This window comes from Curcuma longa, chromosome 12, assembly GCF_044706935.1.
Source record: "Curcuma longa cultivar G26 ecotype Majalengka, Jawa Barat chromosome 12, ITB_CL_G26_1.1, whole genome shotgun sequence".
Classification (NCBI taxonomy): domain Eukaryota; kingdom Viridiplantae; phylum Streptophyta; class Magnoliopsida; order Zingiberales; family Zingiberaceae; genus Curcuma; species Curcuma longa.
In genome coordinates this window covers 6506136-6525682 of record NC_133872.1, presented here as the reverse complement: position 1 = coordinate 6525682, position 19547 = coordinate 6506136, and the positions used below count along the sequence as shown (strand labels likewise).

Below are 19547 nucleotides of genomic sequence, written 5' to 3'. Positions count from 1 at the left end.
ACAACAAAATAATCCAGTTCCCTCAACAACAGATTGAAATATGCCGAAGTCTTCTACTTTCAGATGCAAATAGTGAGAATGAATGCACCACGATGCAGTGAAACAAATCAATGGCACTGTTTCAGCATCAAATCTAGCCCATAAACATCAGCACATAGATGAATTGCAAACACAGACAAAGCCTCTGCTCTACTATGGTTGCAGACATATTTCGAGCTAAAACTTCTGCAGAAGGGTTTCAGAATCGTAAAAGTCTCATTTTTCTGAGTATTCTTTTCTCCATCAAAGTTAGTTAATGCTGCAAGATCTAACAAAACCAGATATTTGAGAGGAAAAACTAGGAAAGAGTTAATCTCATTCAATCTTTCCAACAAATCCAACACAAGAGAAGTCATTTCCCCCCCCCCAAAAAAACATCGCGTTGGCCATGAAACTCTAAATAAAAATTCCAGCAAATAAACAGACCCAACCTTCCCTTTGGTCCTTTCTCCCTCCTCTGTTCTCTCCTCCCTTTCTCTTCATTCTCCCCTTCCTCTATAATAACATACGAGTAAAAACTTATCTCGTCTGCAATTTTGTAATTATAACAATTTGTTTGTCTATTTAGCAAATTAAATACGCCCAAAAATTCAACGCAAGGCTGAATTTTAAATATCCATGAGCTTGTTAAAGAAACGCCGACCCACCGAAATGTACCTTAAAAATGGAAAAGGGTGCCGACGTTATTTTCGAGGTTACCAGGGTGAATAGGTAAAAAGCCGCAAGCGAGCTTATTAGAGAAATGCCTGCTGCTTCGAAATTTACAAGGGTACTAATGTTATTTATATTATTACGAGAGTAAGTGTGCAAAAGTTCTTAATTTTTATTGAAACCCTCCCTCTTTTCCCTTAAATTTGCAAAATTGGACCAAGTCCAACGGAGACGAGGGCGAAAGGGGAAGAAGATGGAGGGCAAGTGCTGCTCCACCAGCGAGGCCGCCAGGGAGCCTCCTTCTCCGCCGCCCTTACCTCCTCCATCAAGAGCGGCGAGGGGGGTGGGCATGGGGCGGCAGTACAGGGGCGTGAGGATGCGGAAGTGGGGTAAGTGGGTGGCGGAGATCCGGGAGCCCAACAAGCGGTCGCGCATATGGCTCGGCTCCTACTCCACCGCCCTCGCCGCCGCACGAGCCTACGACACTGCCGTATTCCTCCTCCGCGGCAGCTCCGCCCGCCTCAACTTCCCGGAACACGTCCCCGCCCTCGACGACTCCCGCCCCGACGGCGCCGCGCCCTCCTCTGCCTTCATCCGGAGGAAAGCCATCGAGGTGGGTGCCAGGGTGGACGCCGCCGCTCTGCGACCTGTCCCGCTCCCGCCCCACCCCCGGCCGCCGCCGCCGCTGCCGCCTCCTCCGCCGCCGCAAAGTCCGCGCCTGCGGCGGGTCAAGAACCCCGACCTCAACCTTGCTCCAAGTCCCGATAGCTCCGACGTGGATTGACATCTTCTGTTAACCTCTTCTCAAGCGATTGTCTTTAGTTCTAAAAATCCTTCCTTTTCAATTCTCATAAACCTTTAATCTCTGCGAGTTAACAAGCTTGATCAAAAGTACGATTTTTACAACAACCTGCAAATCAAAGAAACAGGTAGAAGGTTTTTCCCCCCTTTTGATTCTGTGGCTTTGTTCTGGTTTCTTGAACTGGGAGCATCGAATTCCTGTTCCTGGCGAAGGGATGAGCAGCGGCAGATGATTCAGATTTCAAACAGCAACGACAGGAAGCGCAGAGGAACAATTTGTCCTCTGCTCATGCAGTAACAGTAAAAGAGAGTAAAACAAAGATTTGCCAACAAATGCAGTTCAATCCCTGCACTGTCTCTGTCCTTATCTTCTCCTCGACAGCATGCTTGCGTCTTTGCTTTCAAGTCAACATGATTTGGAGAGGATATGCAAGGTGGTACACCGTAATTTGCACTCCATCTAATCTGATAGCGATCAGTACAGTAAGAGGAAGAACAGAATTAATTATGATCTACTCAGGGCAAGGACGAGGTTGTGGTTGGTGGCCACTCCATTAAAGACGTAGCAGTGCTTGTGATAATTACAAAACCCTGAGGAGAATCGTGCTAAAAATAAATAATATGGGGGTAAAATAAAAAATTCTCTTTGCAGGCATGGAATGGGCCTTAGTCGCGGCCCAGGCCTGGCTTTGTTCCTATAAATGTTGGCCCGTTTAAGCGATGGTTCGCATTGAGCGCATAGCGCCTCGTTACCTCTTCCGCGCCTATGGACGACAGGGCGGCCGGTTACTACCGCCCACCAGCCGCCGCCGGCGGTTACTACCGCTCGCCTCCGACCTCCGGGCACCATTCTTATTACCCTCCGCCTCCGGGGCACGCTTCTCCTCCGCCTCACGGAGCTCCTCCACACCCTTACAGCCGCACGCCGCTACCCCCGCTACACCAGCCGCACCACTCCCCGCCGTACATCCTTCACCAACCTCCCATTTATGGAGCGTCCTACGCAGAGTCTGCAGACCAGCCGTCGTTCGACGAGGTTCGGACCCTCTTTATAGCTGGGCTCCCTGGCGATGTGAAGATCCGCGAAGTATATAACCTTTTCCGGGAGTTCCCTGGTTACGAATCATCAAAGCTTAGGAGCTCCGGGAAGTCCTCTCAGGTCCGCGTATTCTTATTTTCCCTTCTGTTATTCCCCCCTATTCATATTTTTAGGTTTTGGGTCTTTGGCGACCTCTGAGATTAGGGTTTTAAAATGGCACTATGTATCCTAAGTGAAAATTTTAACAATTTCTTGGTAAAATTTAACTTTTAATTCTTTTCCCGAGGATCTGAGAACAGATCTCTTTGCTCGGAGACCCCTTGGAAATGACAATGTTTCTCTAAGTAAACTTTGAGCTTCGTCTTGATTCGCCACATTCAATTGGATCTGAAGTATGGTGAATCTCGTATTTATCCTAAGTATTAGTGCAAGAAGATAAAGGATGAAGTTAAGATCGTGTGGTCTTTTACACCGGAGTCATGTTGATTATGTAAACAATTTTTTGAACCATAGAACTTTTATATGAAGTTGTTCGACTTTGTGATATCAAACTGAGGCACTACTAATTGCATGACATTAATCCCGATTTGACCTTGGATGTTTTGAATCTTTTTTCTTTCTTTAACCACATGTTGTGATATCAAATTAAGGCACTACTAGCTGCATGCATTAATCCCAATTTGTCCTTGGATAGACAAATATGATTAAGATCCTTGCATGGCATTTGATTTACCAGCTTGCGTTAATGTTTATTAGGGTTGTGAAGGTTATAATAATAGAAGTGAAAGTAAGTGTGGTCTTTAATCTTCTTCTTTACTGATATAGAAAAGGTTACAATCTGCAAATTCCGTCTGTCAGTTTTCATGTATTTCAGCTTCTATCCCTCTGCAGGAGAGTGTTTATCATGATTAATTTGTTGTGTCTATCATGATTAATTTGTTTTGTCCTTTGTTATGTCACAGGCTTATGCATTTGTTGTCTTTACTGATCAACAATCAGCGCTTGCTGCAATGCACTCCCTAAATGTATGAAATTGATTTGCATTCCTGCCAATGAATTTCTAAATGGTTTTATTTGTTGTCTAATTGAGTTGGTGTCTCAAGAATTTCATTTCTTTTCAAAACTCAACAATTAAGCATAATTTGTTTCTGAATACTTGTTTGAAAAAGAAAATGGACCTATTATATGTCAACTCAGGCATACATTATAAGATCTATGTTTCATATGCTAATGAGTTTGCTTTGTGATACTTTCAGCAGCTTTATTTCAATTGATTTTCTCCTGTGTTAATCAACTTTTCCAATTTCAATATTATAAAATGTGGTTAATGATCCTTTAATTTTTTAAACTTCATTCAATTCTTGTATAGTGGCAACTTTTTAAATTACTGAATATTCTTGATTTTTCCCCAGTACAACCTACTTATTTGTCTATATTATTTGGTTACCTCATTGTCTAAAGCTATTGGATAGGTGAATATGTATCTATTATCAGTGGTTGTCATGCTGCTGTTTCTGTAACATTTATATGCATTTCATGTGCCTGTCCATTTAAATTTCCTATTCATACAGTAAAAAAATTGTGTTACTCTTCATTTATTTTGGTGGGCTACATGCATCTTATCCTGCTGTTGAACTTTATTTAAAGTTGTGTTACATATAATATCCATGTCTTTTAAATCATTTTAGTTAAATTCAATATAGTTTCTTTCGGTTTGCCACTTCAATGGTAATAGAATTAACTTGTCTAACTACAGAATTTATTAGTCGTCTAGGTATGAAATTAGTAGAGTTTATTGTTTTGTCCCATATTGAGTATTAGTCATTGCCTATTTTGTCAGAGTCCTATATGTATAAGTTTGATGAACCCCTTTAGAAAATACAACATAGTGACTGTATATCATAGTGGATCCTCTCCTAGGTTTAAGTTTCTTTCTTCAATCTTCTCATGGAAAAGCTATAGTTTAGTGGCACAATCTTCCCTTCTTTCTCCTCCAAGTATGCACTTCTCTTTTGCTTACATTTCAGATCCAATTTGTACATGGATTGATGACTTGGTTTGCCCTCAAACTTCTGTTCAGTATGCTGCAATACTACTCTCACAACATCTCTACCATCACCACGAGTTTGTAGAAAACTCCCTTTCAACATTGCGTGTGGACAAATCTTGAGTCATCCCCTTTTGTTAGAAACATTTGCATGAACAGTCTCTAGCCCCCTCTTTACAACATAAAAATAGTAGCATCCCTGCACCATGCTGTCATCTTTCTTCACCCACAATTGTCACGTCCTTACTTGTGCCAACTCTACTCCATTTAAATAAAATTCGACTAGCTGCCTACTCTTCTTCTTCTTTCCAGCATTATGTCATTGTTGCAGGTTACTACTATTGAGTTCCTAATGCTCATCTAATGTGTGCCCAGTATTTTCATTTATGTTCTCTCCCTCCCTCTTGTCATGTTTTGTAGTTCCTGACAATTTTAAAGGTGCTTGTCCACTACTTAAGAGACAACATGTGAATATTTATGTTGACGCTCCCTTCTTGTCCTCCACCTCCTAAACCACTATGACAAGTTTGACCATCTTAACTATATCCATGGCTTACACATCTCCTCATCTCTCTTAGGATTCCCTACCCTCATTTGTTTTCGACCTCACTATAGATCTTTCCTCTACTCACATTCTCTGGCAGCATAGATTAAGAAAAGAGGGCAGATCATGACAGAAATTACATATATATTTCTCAAAATAAGTTGGTAGCAACATTGGTAAAGTATGATGCCAATGTTCTAGCTTTTCAATTTAGTTTTGAAGTATCACTTCATCTTCCTCTCTCATCTTCTTTATCTTAGGTTGAAGCAACAATAGAGTTTAAATTTCACCATAAAATTTTAGAGAGAAATTTTTCAACAAAACTTGAGGAAATTACCAAAGTATCGCTCTACCATTAATAACTTTTCAAAAGACCCTCAAGGTTTCATTAAATGTCAAAATGCTGTCAATGCTTTTATTTTGCTATTGAAATGCTCCCTCTCTAACACTTAAATGCCTATTTTTACCCTTGTAAATTAACACCTCAACAACTCACTTGTTATTGGAGAGGGGCATTATGACAACAAAATGAAAAAGTAGGGTATTTGAATATCAATGGAACCTCGAAGGCATTTTGAAAAAAAAAGGTATTTAACCTTAATGGAAATTTGAAAGTTACCCTTAATTTATTTTTGTCTCTTCCAATTTCTCTTTTCTGCCAAGATAGATGTTAGGCTTCATTCTGTCTCTCTCAACAGCTCTCTTACATGCAATATGTTTGAAAATTCAGTCTCTTTGTGCAACATCTCTCTGATAGATATTAAAACCCTAAATTTCATCCATTAGAGCCATTTTTTTAATCAATCTCTTTGTTTTTTGCAATATCAGAAGATAATTACGCCATTTCTCTTCCAGTATCATCTTGTTTTCTTATCTTTCTTTCCCCATTAGATGTCAAAACATTATTTATTCTCCTTTCCAAATTCTTCTTCTCATATCTTAGGCTAATATCAAATGTGACTTGATCTCTCTCCTGATATTAACCTCCCATCACAAGAATGGATATTAGAATTCTAATCTATATTTGTTTCTCTATAACCATTAGTAATTTATTTCTCTTGACATTCAGTAAGAAAATTATACTCTTAGAAATTAGTTTGTTCATTCGTCAAGTTCAATTGTCAACTCTTTTGGAGATCAGTCTAGAGTGTTTCATCATCATGTTTCTCAATTGTCACACAAGTAGTTGATCTTCGGCATCTTTATCATGTGCCTGTTCTATTTTATTTTGTATTTGCCAGACTTCTATTTTTGTGTAAAAAGTTAGATATCAAGAGAGCTAGATTGTCAGAACTAGGAGGTATATGTAGATGGTATAGTTAGTTGATTTATTGGTTGTTCCAAATCTTTATAGAATGCAATACCATTTTACTTCTCTTAATTGATTCTATCTATTTTCTACATTTATCAAATCATAATGTCAAATGATGACCCACAGGGATTGGTGTTTGACCTTGAAAGAGAATCAACTCTTCACATTGATCTTGCAAAATCTAACTCTAGGTCCAAACGTCCAAGAACAGGTGCATTGCTTCATCATTTTTTATGTAACACATAGGCTGCCTAATATTAGTTTATGGTACCTGAACTTTTTTTTTTTGTTGAGCAGATGAAAGCACATATTCTTCTGATAGAAGAGTTAGGGTGTCTGCTGCACATTCAAGAGACTTTCGAAATTCTGGTAATAGAAGCCATTCTTTGCTAGCAGCTAAAAATAGTTGTTGGGTTGACCATCTTATTTTATCTGCATTTAGTAGTCTGTCTCCACAATGCTACCTGATAATGTAACTGAAACATACTCTACTGGGACTAATGTCTATGATATTGGATTAAATATTTTAGTTAGATGTAGTTACCATAATTCCTCACATGGGTACACATTCCTCAAAATCTCACGTTTACACGTTTTGGCACAATCTTCACACTAGCAGGTTCTGGAAGCAACACCCACATGCCTGGAATGGTTTATTCTCCTTACAGCTTGAATGGTTATCCCTCCACACAAAGGTTATGCACACTACTTTGAGCACAATTTTATGCTTGATTTGGCATATTTAAACTTGTAAAACACCTTGGTAATAATACATAACTGCACCTAGGCTATGAAAATGCTGAACAAGTAGTGAGCAACTTAAAATGATTGTAGCTCAGTTGATTTATATTCAAGCATATGACTGACAAATATCTTGTTCCTTTAATTGCAGGAACCAAAAATTGGCTTATGATTCAGAGCATAATAAGTTGGTGAGTTGCATCTCAATTATCATACAGTAATACTCTAGTTTCTCTTGTCAGAGAGAATGTAAGCCTTGTGTCATCTTTGGTAAATATAGGGTTTCAAACCATTCTAATTTCACTAAGCCTATGAAGGGGAATTTGGATGAAATTTTTGCCATTGATGAGAACAGGAAAAACGCCTTTTCTCCTTTTAGATTTATCTGGAAAATACATTGTAATTATACTGCAACTCAGTTTGTATGGTCATGTTGATGGATGTTATGATTTTATTTAGACTAAGGCTAGAAGATTACAAAACTTTTTTTAAATTTAATATAAACTGTATCTCATCAGTTTGCTTCAGAGTTTATCCTTGTGGCGCATTTGGCTGTGAGATTGAACCAATCAAATCTCTCTCTGTTAACCTGAATGTTTCATCTCAAGAAAAGTTGTTTTCTGTTGAACTGTTGTAATCAATCGAATTTCCTTGAACCTTAGGATAGTTTTTATGTAACTCAGAACATGAAGAAGCTTGGTTTAAACAAAATTTTGACCTTTTCATCGACCAAATATCATTTAGATGCCGCACATTTGAATTCTACTTACTAGTTGACATTTCTAACTTTATATGCTTATCTTTGTAAGGGTTTTTTTAGTACTCATGCAGACACAACATCATGAAGGATTCCTCCATCTTTCAGTTGGTGCTTTATTCAACACCTACAATGCATGCTTTTACTTCAGAAGTTAACTGTTGTGTGGCATAACATGGATTGCCCTTTTTTTTGCAGAATAATTCATCCACTCATGCTACTGAAACTAATCCCCCATGTCCAACACTTTTTGTGTCTAATTTGGGTCCAAGTTGTACCGAGAAGGAGTTGACTCAAGTCTTTTCAAGGTTTTACAACTTTGTTAATGTACTCTTTAACTCATGATTTTACTTGCTATGCTTAAGACAATGTTGCTACAATGTGTAGATGCCCAGGCTTTTTAAAATTGAAGATGCAGAACAAGAAGAGTGTTCCTGTTGCATTTGTTGATTTTGAGGTACTACTTAATAAACCCATTTACTTACCATATGGAGTTGGTAAATGATTCTGTATCCTTTTCTTTTAGTTCCTACTTTCTTGTATGAATCAGAGTGAAAGATAGTATTTGGGGTAGTTAAAAACTTCATAGACTTCTCATCATGGACTGCAAATATATTGCTTTGGATAGTGAATTGTTAACACATTGTAGCATTTATCATGATATACCTATTACAATAACAACAGTCAAGCCTTATTCACTTGGTAGAGTCAGTTTATCATGATATACATAGACTTTTTTTTGCAACCCTGTATAAGGGGATTGAGAGGGAGTTTTGCTTTAAGACAATATGTTCCATTAAGCATGTTCCTAAATAAATTCCTTGTTTATTTTTCTTTGTTCAATGGTGTAGAAGGATCCATGTAGCAGACCCCACCTAGTGGGATAAAACTTGGTTATTGTTGTTGTTGTTGTTCAACTTAAACAAAGTGATAAACTTAGAGCAGTGTGTTGTATTAATCCTTCCTTTATATTCTAGAAGCACTATCCTTGAGTCCATGAATTTTAAAGCTTCAGTTTTACTGAAACTCTCATTGGATAGTATGTGTTTTTAAATGTCAGTTTGTGCAATGAAACTGGTAATGTAGCCAGGAAATTGTTTGCTAGTTCGTCAACTAGTGGTTTACCCATCATAAATTTCTGCTTCCTATGGTCATCAAACAGAATTGTGCTTATCGTCATGCTTAACATGCAGACTAAAACTGTTTGCGTCGTGTTTTCAATCACCAACTAGAATTATGTCAAAAAAATTTTCCACAAGCTGCCTTTTCTATACTAAAATATTTGCTCATACGGAACATTTTTATCAGGAACTGTAAGCTTCAGCCATTAAAATTATATTCCTTGTCATGCATCACATTACCAACTAGAATCAGTAGCTTCATATTTTGAGCAATTAGAATTTTGTTTTATGCTTAAGATGTGCTATAGTATCAAATCTTTTGCCTTTATTTCTTTCATCAAATCTCCTAGTTGGAATTCAATTTTTGCAGGATGTCAAAAGTTCTACCGCTGCCTTCAATCACTTGCAAGGGACCATTCTGGACTCATCCGGTAGGGATGGAATGCGCTTGGAGTATCCTTTTATCACGATGTTCTCATGCTAGTAGATAAGCGATACGAACAAAGTTATTCTCTTAACGAAACTCCTAGATATGCCAAAACTCGCATGGGTCTCCGAAAACGAGAAAAGAGGAGTTACGAGCAACTCAAATCCGGTGACGAATTTCAACATCTTCTTAGTGCTCGATCATTTGGCCCTTGATTCTCACTCTAGACACCTCCTCTAGATGTATGAGGTTCTGATAGCTTAGTTTATTTGGTGAAATGCTCCCTACTACACTATCCTGTAGCTCTTCTTGTTTACGAGAATTATGTAGTTGGATGACCATGATCTATAGAAACAAAGCAGTTATGAAGATCTCACAAGCTTCATATACAATTCTGATAGCCAAAGTTCCAGTGCAGTATCAATAATATAAATGATAATAGAAGTGCATTGTACTACCATGATTACGAGCTTATAATACAGGATCTTCTGGAGTCCATAGCTAATCAATCTTCTCACGCACTGCTCTTCAGAGCTTCAGAGCCAGGGCGAGCCCAGTAGGGAACCGCAGCAGTCCGTCTGGAGGCCTTCACGCTGAGAGCACTGTTCTTGCTCTGTCGACCAAACACACAAAGTCAGAGAGCAGTAAGAGCCTACAAATGGCATCACAAAAAACGGCATTACCACTTGGCAGATTCCGTCCCTGGTGTTGCAGATGGGGTAATCATGGGGGCAGCAGCTGTAGTGATCGTCGCAGCAGGTGGCGTCCTCGAGAGGGCAGCATCCCCAAGCGAAGCAGTAGCGGCCGTACTCGTAGACGCAGCAGCAGGTGGTGCTCTCCGGGCAGGTGTAGTAGTCGTCGCACACGGTGGGCGGCTTGACGGGGGAAGGCGGCGACGGGCCTGGGTTGGGCGGATTCGCCCCCGTCTTTATGGGATACGAAGGCTCTACGGCGATCCCGCACTTTCCGGCGGCGGAGGCGATGTTTCGTTCCAGCCGCACGTAGCCGTCCTCTCCCCAGTCATCCCCCCACGAGTTCTTCACGATCCAGTAGTCTGCGCCGTCCTCGGACCCGTAGCCGACGGCCGTCACACCGTGATCCAGTGAAGTTCCGCAGTATCCGGTGAATATTCCCTGAGAAAGTTTCCAGAAAGGTTTGATCGATCGAAGACCACATCACAGAGAGAGAGAGAGAGATGAGCGAGCCCTTACCGAAGAATAGAATTGGAAAGCCCTGCCAGCAGCTTCGATTGCAACGCTCACCGGCTGGCTGGCCACGGCCTTTTGCAAGGACGTCTCGTCATTGGCTGGAACATCTTCGTACGAATCGATCGTAACGACATGAGCATTTTTCTGCACGATAATGAATTAAGATTCATCATCCGCTCGCATTCCACAATCCAAACGGAAAAAAGAAGAGTGCTGATGATCAGAAGATTACCCTGTAAGTATCGCATACTGCATCCCGGGCCTTGTACGGGTAATCCTCTTCGCTGTCGATGCCGCCGTTTCGAATGATGAAGTCGAACGCATAGTCCATGAGTCCGCCATTGCAGCCCTCGTTGTAGGAGGTGTCGCAGTCCACCAATTCCTGTTCTGAAAGAGAAATCAAGTCGCCGGTGACGATCTGGTTGATGCCTTCCACAGCAGCAATCGCCGAGAACGCCCAGCAACTCCCTGTGAAAATTATTGTCTACGAATAAACAAAAGAAAAGGAAAGGGAGGGATTTCTACACAGAGAACGAGCAGATCAATATCTCCTTCCATTTTAAGTACTCTATGATCATGATTCCTAAAAATAGTAAAGAGCAGCGAGAAAAAGTCAAGTCAACGCAGGAAGGAGAAGCTCACCGCAGCTGCCCTGATCCTTTATGCCGACGACGGCGCCCTTCTCTCTCCAATCGATGGAATCGGGCAGGTCGTCGCCGTCCCTCAGCCGATAGCGGTCGCTGGGCTTCTCCCCGGCGGCTCTCCTCCGGCGGGAGGAGTTAGCCCGGACGCCGAGGTACCTGGTCCGGTACTCGTCGTTGGTGAGGTCGGCGAAGCGGTTCACGGCCAGACGGAAGGCGTGGTCCCCGCGGTCGGCGGCCGCGTTGTGCTCGTCCACGTACCGGAGGTTGTCCTTGAAGATCTCGAAGCGGTCGCCGTCCAAGTCGAGGGCGTTTTGCAAGGGGCGGTGCTTGGACCTCCACTCCAGGTAGAGCAGCCTCACCTCCTCGTCGCTGCGCCCCCTCGAGCCCTGCGCTGTCCCAGCGAGGACGTCCACAGCGGAGGCGGCGGCGGCGGCGGCAGCCAAGAGGAGGAGAGTGATGACGGCAGAAGCCATGGAGAGACGAGAGAAACAGGAAGAACTACAGTTCGAGGATGAATGGTACCAATGATATGGTGGAAGATAAATAGAAGCTTAATTAATTACCAAAATCAAAAATAAATCATGGTTCTTTTGATTTTTCATCTTGAAAAAATGGAAGTGCGTAGCTTCACGGAAGAAAATTTATAGAGATTTTTTTTTTTTAAAAAAAAGAATGAATCCAAAAGGTATCTAGATAATTGGTGGAAGATAAAGGGATGAGAATCATGAGGTTGATAGAATCTGAGTGGGGCCCTCACATAATAAATGATATTTTTCTAAGGTTGTTCACCTGTATTAATTTTTATAGGTCTCCGGGATTATGGTGCCACGGTAGGACATCCAGATTGTGACTCAGACATCCACGGTTCAATCCCCAACTACGACATATTTATAGAAATTTTCCTCCAAATGGAGATCACAATCAAAGGATGCTGGGCGTCTGGGTTGGCCGTTGCGTGCGCTTCCCGATTTATCCGTAGTCGATGGGAAACTTCTGTGGGACCGGATCGGTCACCCCTAGGGATTGAGTCCATGAGACTGATTGGGATTATCAATTTCTGATTTACTCTGGTGGTCGGTAGGAAACTTCTGTAGGACCGGATCGAAACTCATCCTCAAAGATTGAGTCTATGAGACTAACTAAGATTTATTATTTTTTTTATAAAATGAAATGGGAGAGCATTTGTATAATAAAATGAAAACATCATCATGTTGCTAATTAGAATAAAAATTTATAAACATTTAAAAATTATCTACCGTAAGATTTGAATATCTATACGGCAATATTGATGTGCTCATCTCCTAGTAGTTCTGTTCCACACTCTTTGTTCTCTCCCTATTAAATTTTTTTATTTTCATATTGATTTTTATAGGAGTTTCAATCATTAATCAACATTAGGATCAAGTAGAAAAGCAATTTTACTCAAAAATATTATATGAAATTTAAATTAATTTAATTTTGTAAATAAATACTTTTTTCTCCATGGACCACAAAGGTCCACCTCGAGTACGGGAGATTTTAAGAGGCGAAGCTTGCAATTCTGGATTTGGTACAAATCGAATCTAGCGAGCACGTGCCTTTCACACTAGGTAAAAGTAAATCCCATTAGGATCTAAGTGTTTTTTTTTTTTTTTGGGTTTATTCTATTGAAATTAGTTCATCACTTGAAAGTGAAATGAAAAGGAATGGGCCGTGCACGTCTCTTCTGCTTAAATGTAATTTATTTGTTTGATAAGACGATGTATTTGTTTATAACCGTGGAAAATTTCTATGAGATGGAATTCGGAAGAACTAAATCACTAGATAAAAAAATAAAATAATTGTGTTATTTTTACTAAGTGACAAGTTTTCATGTGCCGTAAGAAATTTAGATTGAGTGTGAGATTGCACTTGCTTTTGGATGTAATTAATGCCAAATTGCATGTTTTGACATTTCATATATATATATATATATATATAAAATTAGAATTTCATACCTAAGTATTTTTAGTTTTATTTTAAAGATTTTATACCGTCTCATGAAAAATATATTTCACCCTTTCATTTAAAATTACATTACATCTAGAGCATAAAAGAAAGGCCATCTACCTATTATAAAAAAAAAATCTCAATACTAAATTATTTAATAACAAAGATAATTATTTTATCCAATTAATATAATCTATTAGGTTGATAATCCATTGACAACTTTACTTTAGCTTTAACAATTTTAAGTACTACATTGAATATATCTAATATGTATGTTTGAGTGTTACATTATGCCCTTAGGGTATAGCTGAGTTGGTTACGACGTAGCAGAGTTGCAGAAGAGGACAAGGGTTCAATCCTGAAAAGTCAGACAATACCCTCGGTCGTGGTCATTCAACTGAAATATAACAAATATCTCAGGTAGCATAGATAGTGAATACATGATATTTCTGAAATAACAATCAGAGATCATCATACGTCTTCTTTCTATGTACTTGAATTTATCTTTTTTTATAGTCCCCTCTAGGGAGTCATTGAGATAACAAATCCACATAATAATAACCCTAAATACTCTATTGGTAGCCAAATCATTTAATTTAATTCATTTCGTTAGCAGATAGGGACTACTTATCTGTCGTAAATGATTGGAAAAAAAAAACATTCTTAATGCGATCATTAAACACTCACCATTGCAAGATCATGCATCTTCAAGGAAACATCTGAAAATACCAGATACACCTAATTCAGTGCCTTCATCAGGCCTTTGGGCACACTCAAAAGCTCTGAATTAAATGTTCTACAGAGAAAGAACAATGAAATCTCAGCCGAGCTATGTTCATTATCACATGCTTTGGAAACTCAATAAACCAATGGCATTCTCGAGCATTTTGCAAAACAGATTTTATGAAATTCCAGCTTCTTATGAACAATTCCAATCCTAATGATAGAGCCTTTACAGAAGTCCTCTGCATCTGCAGATGTTCGATCTTCGTGACCCAGAAGTGCAGGAATTTTTACTGGATTCAGTCATCTTGGCGAGCACCTCTGGGACTCGTTGAATCGATCGATCGTCCTGCAGCAGATATGGCCGTGGGAGGATCTATGATCCACCTGCGAAGAATCTTTGATGGTTGCGATCGATCGTCATGGTGGAGTTGTAAGAACAGTTACAGAGGTTTGGGAAACTGACCTTGGTGGGAATTTGCTGCCGCTGCTGGCTTCTGCGCGGAGCCACCATAGCAGGACCTTCTTCCCGCAATTCCCCAGCGGCTCCACCGGCGATGTGTCCTTCAACAGCGCCAGTGGGTTCTCCATCTCTTCACCCTCCTCGCTCACGGCGTCGAGGTCCCTTGCCCACTCGGGCTTCCCCTTGGCCTCCCTCCACACCAGTCTCGAGTTCAGCAGGAACCCCGCCCACTCGATTTGCTCCGGCGACGTGAGGGAGTTGAAGGTCTGCCAGCCGATAAAGTCGCCGGAGGAGTTGCATGCCGGGCCTTGGATGGGTACAGGGGGATTCTTTTCTTCCGCCTCGATCGGCGATGAGGGTTGCTCGGTGTCGGCGAGGATTCCGACGGAGACGGCACCAATCCAATTCACCTTCTGGGCTTCCTCGAACAGCTCCGTGCTGTGCACATTGCTGTCGTCGGCGAACACCACGACGCCGTCCATTCTTTCCTCTCTTATCATTCTGTTTCAAGGAAACCGCGGTCAAGATCAGAAATTTATGTCTTGGTCGACAAAAAGAAGTAAATTTTTAGGATCGAACAAAATTGTGGGGAAGAATGGTCGAACCTGAGGGCGCGAAGGCGCATGCGAGCCTCGGTGAGGCGGCGGTCGGGCCAGCAGTCGGGCATTGGGTCGGGGAAGCGGACGTGGAGGTAGCGGAGACCGGAGCGTGCGAGGAGCGCGGCGGTTTCACCGGAGGGTGGCTCAGCGGAGGGGGCGGCGGCCTCGACGACGATCCAGGTCAGCGGGTACGGCACGAGGAGGAGGGAATGGATGAGGCCGGTGAGGTGTAGCGCCTGAAAGGTGCGGACGTACGTCGGCGTGACGACGATGAGTGGCCTCGGGGTCTCCACGCCGCCGTACCGCAGACGCTGCTCGCGCTGCACTCGCTCAATGATCGAGTGCGCGCGCATCGTTTCCGCCGGGTTCGGGCGCGGCCACGGCCGGATGCGTATCCCCTGGCGCCCCACCACCACCCGGCTACGAGTCCTGTTCTCCGCCGCGGGCGGAAGCGGAGGAGGGGGAAACGAGAAAGCCAACGTCCTCGTGGTGGTGGTCGTCGTGGTGGTAGTGGTGATATTTGTGGTGGTCGTGGTGGTGACGGTGTGGAGCAACGGGGCGGAAGTGAAGAGGGAAGTAGAGGAGGAGAAGAAGAGGAAGAAGACGACTCGGGAGAACCGGAAACCGAGGGCGAGGCTGACGAGGCAACAAACAGCGTGGAGTACGATCCAAAACAAGGCGGACGGGGAGCGCAGCGCGACCTCGCCGCCGGCGCGGCGACTGGCCTGATTCTGGTGATGCAGCGACGACTGCTTCATATCAAACAAACTGAGCACTCCCCCCTAGATCCTTCTCCGACTCCCGATCGACCAAGAAACAGAGGAAAGCGCAGAAGACGAAGGCGATCGAAGACGGCAATTACTGAATATGATCAAATTATAATTCGGTGATTAATAATTGGTAAGAAGAAAGGGAGAGGAAGAAGGGATCGGCGTTGAGATTTGGTGGGAGAGAAAGGAAAAGCGCAAGCGGCGGTTGGAGTGATGTCGAATCATGTGCGAGGAACAGAAAGACGACAGGGTGGATGAACGCTTTGGTTTCAAGGAAGGAAGGAAGGAAGGAAGAAGAAGATATAGGGAATCTAGCGCAGATTTGGCAAGGGAACGGGGCCCACTCTGGCCAGATCAGTGACTTGGCAGATGAGCTGGCAACCATCGATTGGTTGTTTTCTGGTGGTGGTCCCCATGGTGGAAATTTCAAGTGAGTCGAGCCAACCCGTAGACAGCTCGACCTAACTAACCCGGTCAAAGACCGGACTATATATGATTTAATTAGATTTTTTTTAAACTTTTAAAATAATAACTAATTAAGTACAAAATTATTAAATTAATCTCGAAATTTTTAAATAATTTTATTTATATATATATAATATTCAACGGTCTAAATAGTTAATTAACTCGTGCTAATTAACAAGCTAAATAATTATAAAGAAAAAGAAAAAGAAAATTATCTCAGTGCTCTTCGCCAACTCCGAATTAAGAACGTAGTCCACGTACTAAATATGATGAACTACCCTAATTATATTAATTAATGTTGGAGTAATTAATTAGTTAATGTACATTTGCAAAGAAAGCAAGTTTCGATTGATTAATGTGTTCTTGTTTAATGACTTAATTAATTACACATCCTTAGGGATGGAGTGGCACCTACGTTTCTACTTTTTCCCTCACAAGGACCAATTTTGATGGAGTGGCATCGACAACTACTTCTCCCTCGCTAAAACTTTTGACAAAATGACTAATTTTGTATCGGTAGGAAGGGCAAAGTTTATCGATCGATCGATCGATCGCGTGCATTGAGTTTCCAAAACTCTTAGAATTAGGCCACAGCCCTAGATCTTTGACTACGAGGTTAGGCAGGGATGGGTAACAAGAGGTGTTATACGACAAGGCAATTGTTGGACTAATATTTGGTGTTCGCGGAATTAATTGAGTTTAAGATGAGGATGTATTTAATTTGAAAGTCAAGATCCTCGTCAATTATTGTGTGTTTGATGGAATTGGTGTGGAGAATTCCACCCATATAGATCGAGAGATTGAAGCTTGAAAGTTCCAACTTTGAAACCATTGCCATTAGCTTGGTGGAAAATTAGGTCAAGTTTGGTGCGTCATAGACAATGGGCTACATTGAATAATTAATATTGATATTGATGGAAATAGGGGTGATTAGTATGCATTTAGGACCTATCGTGTTCGATATATTTTGTGTAAAATTTTTTTCATCTTTAATTGAGTTCGACTTAAAGAGGAGTGGGATCGATACTTGCACACTTGAAATACTCTACCTATTATCAAAAATTAAACAAATTAAGGTCAAACCTTTACTTTAGGGCAATGATCAAAAACTTATTTGAACAAGTCATTAATGATATTTGTTGTTCCGGCTCGATGCCGACGACAGTCAAGCCACCAGTCAATAAAATGCCACCTCAACCTTCGTTAACCTGCCGACGAGAAGAACCTGAGGAAGAAAGATCTGAACGAATGGATTAGCAGGGCACAAAGGATTCCTGGCGAAGCCACTCCAACGCTCAAGTCAAAAGAGAAAAAATAGAAGTGGTAGTATGTGAAAAGAATTCCAAATGACTTTCCTTCATACCTGTGGGGTTTATATAGAGATAGCGATCGGGCGTGATCTTCGGATCTCACCGCTTGCGATTGGTTGTGACGGTGCCATCAACGGATCGATCTCTGACAGTTTCCAAAAATCTAATGGCTCAGTGGTGTTGATTATCTTCATTCGACGGCTAAGATTGTCAGGACCAAGTCTGGGAACTCGGTCTCTATCCTTATCCTTTTGGATGAGCTGATAAGTCTGGCGAAGGAGTCAGCATAATTGTTTGTTGATGGCTGATCTGATGCCTGAGGTCGGAAGATATGTGACCGAGCTTTCATATGTATGGCCGAGCTGTCCGGAGCATATGACTGAGCTTATTGTGTGATACTAGGACCAAGTCATGAGATCGACAAGTGAGGCCGGGATCAAGTCATGAGGTCAGCGCGTGAGGCCGGATCAAGTCATGAGGTCGGCTCTTGAGGCTGGGATCATGTCATGAGGTCGGTACGTAAGACTGTGACCAGAGACGGATCTAAGTAGGGGCTATCCTGGGCTATAGCCCAGCCCTGTGACTTAATTTATCATTAATATATTTTAAATATTTGTTAACAGGGTAGTGGCGCAGTTGGATAAAGCTCAATGAGTTATTCCTAAGGTCGCCAGTTCGAGACTCTCTCATTCATTGTATTATTACTTAATATAAATTATTTTGAGTTTTGATCTAATTTTTAAAAATTTATATAAGGTTGGGTTATTTTGGACTCTAATCTAACTTTTAAAAAATTACATAAATATTTATAATCTATCATTTGGTATCAAAGAAAAATTAATAGATTTTTTTTTTATTTTAATGTTTAATTCATCCTTTCCATATTTAAAATCAGCACAGTCCACTTCTAATTTTTGGATCCGTCCCTAACTGTGACCACTTCATGAGGTCGGCGCGTGAGGCCGGGACCAAGTCATGAGGTCAGCATATGATTACGGAAAGAGCTCGGTGTATATCGACTAAGGCTAGGAAGAGCTTGACACATGTGTTAGGGAACGTGCCGACCTTAAAATGAGGTCGGTGAATTCTTAAAGACGAGTATCGGAGTTGAAAGGAGAGAGATCAGGGCCTTCTAAATGAGTATTTTATCTATTTTTCCATATCTCCCTTCTTATCCGTTATCCACGTCATCACTAAATATTGTCGCCGGATCATTTGTATTAAGGTAAGAAGACCTTATTGTTTAGGGCACCACATACTTTACTTTGATGCCTCTCCCTCTCCAATTAGGAGTAGTGGGCCTTGATCCAATTAGCTGAGGGTCCATAGGCCCATTTAATTTTTTAGTGGGCTGTGGATTTGGGTTGGGTGTTGAAGTTTATTCCACTAATTTTTGAGTGGGCGAATGTCTTTAATTCTCTCCTTGAAATAATCATTATTCAATCTTTGAGGCATGTTTAACATGAGGATCTCTATAACTATATTATTATTATATATATATAATTACTGTTTAATATTTGATTTGAATGCATTGATTACGGATATATCATCAAGATGTTACGTGCATGGTAACAATTAAGATAGATATGGAGATTGAAGTGTATGAATTGGATTTGCATTAATAATGAGTCGATCGAAGCACATGCATGAGTAATTATATAAATATATATAATTAAAACACGTAGGAAGGAACTAAGAAAGATAATTAATTAAGGGTTGCCGACCTGCATGAAGGTGTCTCATGGCTGGCCTCTCAGTGTCATCGATGGATTAAGGGTACAAGTAACTTCCTCTCTAGATCGCTCTGTCTCATCGTTCATGATTAATGATCAGTTCCGGTCTCCATTTAACTAACAACTAAAGTACGCAAACTACCTTCTTTCATTCTCTTTACTTACTTAATCATTAATCATCATTA

The 19547-nt window shown here is 41.2% G+C and overlaps 4 protein-coding genes across 5 annotated transcripts; 2 read left to right on the top strand and 2 right to left on the bottom strand.

Moving 5' to 3' along the window:
- Window positions 1-912: 912 nt before the first annotated feature.
- Window positions 913-1624, top strand: LOC141843167 (ethylene-responsive transcription factor RAP2-9-like). Its single transcript, XM_074731205.1, has one exon. The coding sequence runs from the start codon at window positions 944-946 to the stop codon at window positions 1472-1474; it is 531 nt and encodes a 176-aa protein (XP_074587306.1). The 5' UTR covers window positions 913-943; the 3' UTR covers window positions 1475-1624.
- A 614-nt stretch (window positions 1625-2238) lies between these two features.
- On the top strand, window positions 2239-9814 carry LOC141843166 (uncharacterized). 2 transcript variants are annotated; one of them, XM_074731203.1, is made up of 10 exons: window positions 2239-2650; window positions 3493-3555; window positions 6560-6644; window positions 6731-6802; window positions 7050-7128; window positions 7326-7365; window positions 8130-8239; window positions 8319-8388; window positions 9423-9505; window positions 9583-9814. In XM_074731203.1, exons 1-10 carry the CDS (start codon window positions 2258-2260, stop codon window positions 9692-9694), a joined length of 1107 nt encoding a protein of 368 aa, XP_074587304.1. In that variant the 5' UTR covers window positions 2239-2257; the 3' UTR covers window positions 9695-9814. The 2 variants fall into 2 exon arrangements, with proteins under 2 accessions (XP_074587304.1, XP_074587305.1); XM_074731204.1 differs by having other exon boundaries at window positions 7053-7128; window positions 9583-9813.
- Window positions 9815-9816: 2 nt separating this feature from the next.
- On the bottom strand, window positions 9817-11837 carry LOC141843165 (low-temperature-induced cysteine proteinase-like). The gene is made up of 5 exons (XM_074731202.1): window positions 11330-11837; window positions 10920-11155; window positions 10691-10831; window positions 10163-10612; window positions 9817-10092 (listed from the first exon to the last, which is right to left on the bottom strand). The coding sequence occupies exons 1-5, from the start codon at window positions 11802-11804 to the stop codon at window positions 9994-9996; spliced, it is 1401 nt and encodes a 466-aa protein (XP_074587303.1). The 5' UTR covers window positions 11805-11837; the 3' UTR covers window positions 9817-9993.
- Window positions 11838-14007: 2170 nt separating this feature from the next.
- LOC141843227 (putative beta-1,4-xylosyltransferase IRX14) lies at window positions 14008-16109 on the bottom strand. Its single transcript, XM_074731274.1, has 3 exons — window positions 15091-16109; window positions 14489-14986; window positions 14008-14409 (listed from the first exon to the last, which is right to left on the bottom strand). The coding sequence occupies exons 1-3, from the start codon at window positions 15840-15842 to the stop codon at window positions 14322-14324; spliced, it is 1338 nt and encodes a 445-aa protein (XP_074587375.1). The 5' UTR covers window positions 15843-16109; the 3' UTR covers window positions 14008-14321.
- Window positions 16110-19547: the final 3438 nt, after the last annotated feature.

Excerpts from the sequence above, each read along its gene's own strand:
- LOC141843165 (XM_074731202.1), bottom strand. The coding sequence starts at position 11,804 with ATGGCTTCTGCCGTCATCACTCTCCTCCTCTTGGCTGCCGCCGCCGCC. Across the intron at positions 11,156-11,329 it reads AAAGGATCAGGGCAGCTGCG|GGAGTTGCTGGGCGTTCTCG; the intron begins GTGAGCTTCTCC and ends TAATTTTCACAG. Across the intron at positions 10,613-10,690 it reads CTTTCCAATTCTATTCTTCG|GGAATATTCACCGGATACTG; the intron begins GTAAGGGCTCGC and ends AAACTTTCTCAG.
- LOC141843166 (XM_074731203.1), top strand. The coding sequence starts at position 2,258 with ATGGACGACAGGGCGGCCGGTTACTACCGCCCACCAGCCGCCGCCGGC. Across the intron at positions 6,803-7,049 it reads AAGAGACTTTCGAAATTCTG|CAGGTTCTGGAAGCAACACC; the intron begins GTAATAGAAGCC and ends TCTTCACACTAG. Across the intron at positions 8,389-9,422 it reads TTGCATTTGTTGATTTTGAG|GATGTCAAAAGTTCTACCGC; the intron begins GTACTACTTAAT and ends CAATTTTTGCAG.
- LOC141843167 (XM_074731205.1), top strand. The coding sequence starts at position 944 with ATGGAGGGCAAGTGCTGCTCCACCAGCGAGGCCGCCAGGGAGCCTCCT.
- LOC141843227 (XM_074731274.1), bottom strand. The coding sequence starts at position 15,842 with ATGAAGCAGTCGTCGCTGCATCACCAGAATCAGGCCAGTCGCCGCGCC. Across the intron at positions 14,987-15,090 it reads ATGCGCCTTCGCGCCCTCAG|AATGATAAGAGAGGAAAGAA; the intron begins GTTCGACCATTC and ends TCCTTGAAACAG. Across the intron at positions 14,410-14,488 it reads GGCAGCAAATTCCCACCAAG|GTGGATCATAGATCCTCCCA; the intron begins GTCAGTTTCCCA and ends GATTCTTCGCAG.